The sequence below is a fragment of the Neomonachus schauinslandi genome, chromosome 1, assembly GCF_002201575.2.
Source record: "Neomonachus schauinslandi chromosome 1, ASM220157v2, whole genome shotgun sequence".
Lineage (NCBI taxonomy): Eukaryota > Metazoa > Chordata > Mammalia > Carnivora > Phocidae > Neomonachus > Neomonachus schauinslandi.
Genome location: NC_058403.1, coordinates 4,172,533 through 4,178,651, shown reverse-complemented (window position 1 = coordinate 4,178,651; position 6,119 = coordinate 4,172,533). Strand labels below are relative to the sequence as shown.

The following is a 6,119-nucleotide window of genomic DNA, read 5'->3' as shown; positions in this document are numbered from 1 at the left end:
CACAGTCAGCCGGACTGCTCACAGACAGGGTGTCTACACAGTCAGCCAGGCTGCTCACAGTCGGGTGTCTACACAGTCAGGCAGACTGCTCACAGTCGGATGTCTACAGAGTCAGCCAGGCTGCTCACAGACAGGGCGTCTACACAGTCAGCCGGCCACCATTGCCCAGCGGTGGAGATGGTGAAGTCAGAGGTGACGGGGGTCTTTACTTTGGGAAGCTTCTTTAACGCATGCTCATAGTTCAGCGACAGCGCTAAATTGTCGATGTCAGTGAGCCCTTCTGTGGGATCCCCCATACCCGCACGCCCCGTCACCCAACGTGCCTGAGGCTGGGATGGTCACCGCCCTCAGAGGCATCACTGAGGAGACGGGGCAGGCCCCCCCGCTGTCTGGTGGTTGGAGCCGTGGCCGTGGGGGCGCCTGGAGGGAGGGTGTCTGCAAGGCCAGGGCGTGACGCGCAGGCGCTGGACACCCCTGGTGGTGAGACCGGCGGCCGGCGGTGGACTGTGCATGGGACCAAGGGTGAGGAGGAGCCGTGCACAGGAGGTGCTCCGGGAGTCCCTCCTGAATCCCCATCCTTATAACCCGTGACCTCACGATAATGGATGTTTCCCGATACGTGGATACGTGGTCCTGCCGCAGGAAGGACCCCCTTGATGGCGCGCCTCTTAGACTCTTTCCTGGTTCTCACGCAGCTCCCCCCGGCGCCCTGGTGTGCCTCGGCTCCCTTGTGCTGATGACCGTCCCTCTCTGTGTGCCTCCCGCCCGTCTCCGGGGCGGCCCCAGCGCCCTTGCTCTTGGGTGGCTCGTGGTCACACCACAGGGGCTAAGCCCACGCTGTCAGGGGCAGGTCTGGTTTCCGGGCCAGTTTCCCGGCCCGGAACAGTGCAGGCTCCCCGCGGGAGCACCCAGGAGGGCGGCCGTCCGAGGCTGTGCGACCGAGGCTGGGTCTGTGCCGTGGCCACGGACACAGACGGCACACACGGTGGCTGCGGCAGCACCAGCGGACTCTGACGGCCCGGAGGCCAGAGTCTGGAGCGGCCTCAGGGGCTAAAACCAAGGTGTGGCTGGGCTGGGTCCTCCCGCAGCGCCCGCACAACCTGCTCGCTGTGCCGCCCAGCCGCTAGCGGACCACCTGCTCTGTGGGGCATCTACAAGGTCAGTTGAACTGCTCATAGACGGGGCGTCTACACGGTCAGCGGGCTACCGTTGCCCGGGAGAGAGTGAGTCGGAAGGGACTGTGCTCCAAGCCCACAGCACGGTGCCCCGCTTCCCACGGCCTCATCTTCCGCGGCAGCCCTTCCTCTCCCTCCTCCCAAATCCCTGGGATGACGCGAGCCCACCCGGCCAATCCAGGACGGCTCCCATTGCAAGACCCTCAGTTCACCCCGTCTGGGAAGCCGCCTCGCCTGTAGGGCTGTATCCACCAGTTGTGGGGATGAGGACGTGGACATCTCCGGGGCCACGGAAGTTACCCACAAAGCCCTGTCCCCCCGAATGGGAGAAGGAGGAGGTATACTCTTCTAGGGAGCGTACACTTTTAATTTTTAGACCAGGTTGGCTCCGCATATTAATTGCTGAGCAGGAGACCTTTTTACCTAAAAGGGGTCAGATCAGAAAGTTAGGGATTCACCCTCAGTCCCACCCAGCAGAGTAGGAAATAACCTCACTGGTTCAAGGGACAAAGTGGGACAAAGGAAGCCCTGGGGGCCCATCAGGCTGAGCTAGGAGCGCCCACTCGCCCAAGAGGCCACCTTTGAGTGCTCAGTGCCCTGTGCACGGCCATCTGGTAACCTGTGGCTCCTCCGCAGAGGGAGCTTTCCTGGATTCTGGGAGCTCCCCCTGGAGGAAGCAGTTTAGGGAAAGGCGCTAAGGGACACCGCACACACTCGGGTGGACTTCGAATGCACTCTGGGATTTATTAGACCTTTATGTTGGTGGCTGCGAGCCTGGGCACTCTGCACCAGCCAGGTGGGTGCTGGGTGAATGGCCCAGGCCAGGGCCAGGGACACTGGGGGCGACTCTCCACCTGGTTAGCTGTAAGATGGTCAGCCGGGTCCAGAAGGTCTGAAGTGGATGATGTCTGGGCCTCCTGGTAGGAGTTCGGAGAGCAGCCACTTCTGACCGCACAGAGGAGGGGTCCTAGGAGGCCATGGGCTCAGCTGCAATTAGGGGTGCCGCAGGGGACAGGCCTGCAGACCAGGGTGGGGCAGGAGGGCTGGCAGCCCCCAGAGGACTGGCAGGAGGGGGCCACATACACAATGGGCTTGCAGCTCACGGGCAGGCACACAGCAGGCTTGTAGCTCATGGGCACGCAGCAGGACGTCTGGCAGGAGCTGGGCACACAGCAGGACATCTGGCAGGGGCTGGGGGTGCAGCAGGACGTCTGGCAGCTCACAGGCACGCAGCAGGTCACCTGGCAGGGACTGGGCACATAGCAGGACGTCTGGCAGGAGCTGGGGGTACAGCAGGACGTCTGGCAGCTCACGGGCACGCAGCAGGACGTCTGGCAGGAGCTGGGGGTGCAGCTGGCCTGCTGGCAGCCCATGGAGCAGCTGGTGAAGTACATGGCGGTGTGGGGCTGGAGTGGAGTCAGGGTGGAGGACAGGGCTGGTCTGGAGGTTCCTTCCCCAGGCAGCCTTTATACCCGGGCTGTGGCATCCTGGCAACAAGCCACACAGGTGCCTTCCTCCTGGTTGCCTGATTGTTTGCCTCCTCCTCCTCCTCTGTGCGTCTCTTCCTGGAGTTTCTGGGGGAAGTGACTCGGTTCAGGAAACTCTGCAACAGCTGGAGGCTCAGTGTGACCCGGCAGCCCTGTGATATCTGGACTCAGAGCCCAGGTTGGATGGTGAAGGACCATCAGCTGGGGATAGGAGACCCCACATCAGGATGTTCAAGGTCCTCCCCAAGCTTACATACCCTGTCCTCTGTCCACATAAGCACCATCCTGCTTGCCAGACCAGGGGTCCCCCGTTTTGATTTGGAAACTCCATGATCCAGGAGGTCTTCCCAATGGACCAGAGCCAAGCAGCTGGGCTCCTCACTGGGGACAGCCGTGGCCATGTCATCCACCATGTCATCCAGTCCCAGCTTTGTGCCCGGCACCGTGCTAAGCCTTTTACCTGGATCAGCTCATCACTGACTAGTCACCAATCCTTGCTGCCATCCAAGGGATAGGTGATACCCCACTTACACGCATGCGCAATTAGATTTCATGATGTTTGCGCGCTCGCACCACTGGGGTGAAGCAGGAATTTGAAGCTGCTCAGTTTCACTCTGGAGTCTGTGGTCTTTACCATTGTGCCAAATTATGCTGGGGCTTTAGGGGTTTTCTGAGACTCTTGGGTCTGTAAGTTAGAATTAAAAAAACAAATTTGGGGGTGTGCCTGAGTGGCTCAGTCGGCTGGGCATCCAACTCTTGATCTCAGCTCAGGTCTTGATCTCAGGGTAGTGAGTTCAAGCCCTGAACTGGGCTCCACGCTGGGCATGGAGCCTACTTAAAAAAAATTGGGAATTTTGTCCATTTTTTATGCTTCAATATCATTCTCTTCTCCTCCTTGGGTTAAAATTGCTTATTATTAGACTTCTTGATATTGTCCATAGACCCTCTTCATGATTCTTAATTTTGTTCTCTCTTTTTCAGATTGGGTAATTCCTACTGATGTGTCTTCATATTGACAGTCTTTCTTATTCTGTCAGCCCGGGACTGTGATGCTTGGACTCAAGCTGTGTGGTCTGCACTTGACCACCTGCACCTGCAGCCCAGCGCCCACACTGCAGGATTTCCCACTGTTCCAGGAACATGCCCATTTCTGCAGCAGTGTCCTCACGCCCCCATGGCTGCTTCTGCTTGGAACACCACCCCTGCCCCATCCATGTCACCCGCATGCCAGCTCAGCATCGCCTCCACACAGAGGTCCTCAAACCACTCGCCAGCACCCCTATTCCTCTCTACCTGCTGAACCTGTTTTCCTTTCCGGGACTCAGACTGCTCTGGAGTCATTTCATGCATTAACTTTCATGCTCTCGTTTATTCATTGCCCCACAGGGCTCACGAGCCTAGGACGTCTCTGTAGCCAACACACAATATATATTTGTTGCATGAACAAATCCATTATTGTATAGATTACTAGGAGGCAGAAGTTGGTCACCTTTCTATAAAGGGAAAATAGTAAATATTTCAGGCTTTGCAGGGGCATGGTCTCTCTCATAACCACTCTGCATTATAGTGCAAGCCCTAGACAATACGTAAGCAAACAAGCATGGCTGTTTCCAATAAAACTTTATTTACAAAACAAGAAGCAAGCCAGATTTGTCCCACAGACTTCCCTGCTTCCCAGTTTACAGATCGCTAGTTTAATGCTTTCCTATACAAAATAAAAGCTCAAAATGCATCATTGCCTCAAAGTCACCACTGAAGGGCATGAGATGAAAAGGAATAAAGGACGCGGTCCTGAGTGGAGCGTGATGTTGTGTGCACATTACTGGCCTGGAGAAATAGCACGAACCCCACGCACAGGCAAACCAGAAGATCCTGTTTACAGAAGAAGAAATTGGCCTCTAAGCTAAATGTGTTATAGTGGAGCATAACACAGGAGAGTGCGTCCCACAGATGTTGGGGGAAACATGGTGGAAACAACTATGAGGAAGTCAACAAGTTGTGCTTCTGTGTTGCCCGGACGCCTAGAGCCCGGGTATAAAGGCCGCCTGGGGAAGGAGCCTCCAGACATCACCGCCCTCCTCCCTGACTCCACTCCAGCCCCACGCCACCATGAGCTTCACCAGCTGCTCCACGGGCTGCCAGGCGTCCTGCTGCACCCCCAGCTCCTGCCAGGCGTCCTGCTATGTGCCCGTGAGCTGCCAGCCCGCCATTCTGTGCCCGTGAGCTGCAAGCCCGCTGTGTATGTGGTCCCCTCCTGCCAGTCCTCTGTTTGCCTGCCCGTGAGCTACAAGCCCCTCATGTTCATGGCCCCCTCCTGCCAGTCCTCCGGGGGCTGCCAGCCCTCCCACCCCACCCTGCTCTGCAGACCCATCTCTTGTAGCACCCCGTCCTGCTTCTGACCATGAGCCTCCTACCCAGCTGCTCCCAGGGCACAGGGGGCCACACCTGCTCCCCTCCTGGAACAAGTCTTCAGTGGCCTCCAGGTTCTGCACAGGGCAGATGAAGAACATGCCCAACGGACCCTCTGAAGCCTGTGGCAAGGATGTAGCAGGATGATCTGGAACCCTCTGTGACCCTGCCTGTCCCCTCTGGGAGGCCCTGGTTTCCGGGGTCCTCTGTCTCCAGCAGGGAACCAACCCTGTGTGAGGCAAATAAACCGTGCTTTCCTCATACAGCTTGTCTTTCTGGTTTATCTTCATGTATTTTTAAGTTCTTTTCTTGAAGACTTATGCAGCCATAAGCAGAGCAGCCCCTCCTCAAAGAGCCCTCTCTCCAATTGCTCAGCTGGAGGTGGGGGGTCCTTGGAGGGTGCAGGGGGAAGGTTCCCTCCCCACATCCACCACCTGAGACTCATTCGTAGCTGGGGAAGGGCAGAGGAAAAACTACCCGCACTGAATAGGGGATGGGAATTGGAGCGCTATGACAGGGAGGGCAGGGAAAGCTCACACAAACCCACCCCACCTACAAAGTGGAGTCTGGCCATTGCCAGGAAGAGTAGCAGGAAGTGAGAAAGCCTCACCCTCCAAGACCCAGGCACACAGGGCCTGCTCAAGACTGACCCTGGGATAGGCCAATGGAGCCCTCCTGGCCCCAGCTCAGCCTGACTGGTACACCTGCAGGAGCAGTGGCAATCCCTGGGGGGAGGCAGGCCCGTGTAGAGGTCCCCTCCGTGTACCAGGCACACAGAGAGAGCTGAAAACTTAGGGCAGAGCAAGAGCACTGTGTCTCTCGCCCTGGCCTGAAGTACATGCCTGGAAACCCACCACAAGGGAATCCAAAGTCTTAGGTACCTTGGAGGTCATCGCAATAACAACAAAACCCAAACCAAGGTCAACATCTGAGTAGGTTGATCCAAACTTCCCCTACCACAATGATGACCTGACAGAAGAGACTCCCCCATTTCCCGGAGGAAACACTGTTTATGTCCATTTCAATTAATACATGATATCTGATATTC

At 57.2% G+C, this 6,119-nt stretch overlaps 2 protein-coding genes across 2 annotated transcripts; one reads left to right on the top strand and one right to left on the bottom strand.

The window, feature by feature from the left end:
* Nucleotides 1–2,158: 2,158 nt before the first annotated feature.
* Nucleotides 2,159–2,569, bottom strand: LOC110571088 (keratin-associated protein 12-1-like). The gene has a single exon (XM_021679199.1). It carries the CDS (start codon nt 2,567–2,569, stop codon nt 2,159–2,161), a length of 411 nt encoding a protein of 136 aa, XP_021534874.1.
* Nucleotides 2,570–4,771: 2,202 nt separating this feature from the next.
* LOC110571087 (keratin-associated protein 12-1-like) lies at nt 4,772–5,061 on the top strand. The gene is given in 2 exon segments (XM_021679198.1): nt 4,772–4,871; nt 4,874–5,061. Coding segments are annotated over 2 exon segments (288 nt in total).
* Nucleotides 5,062–6,119: the final 1,058 nt, after the last annotated feature.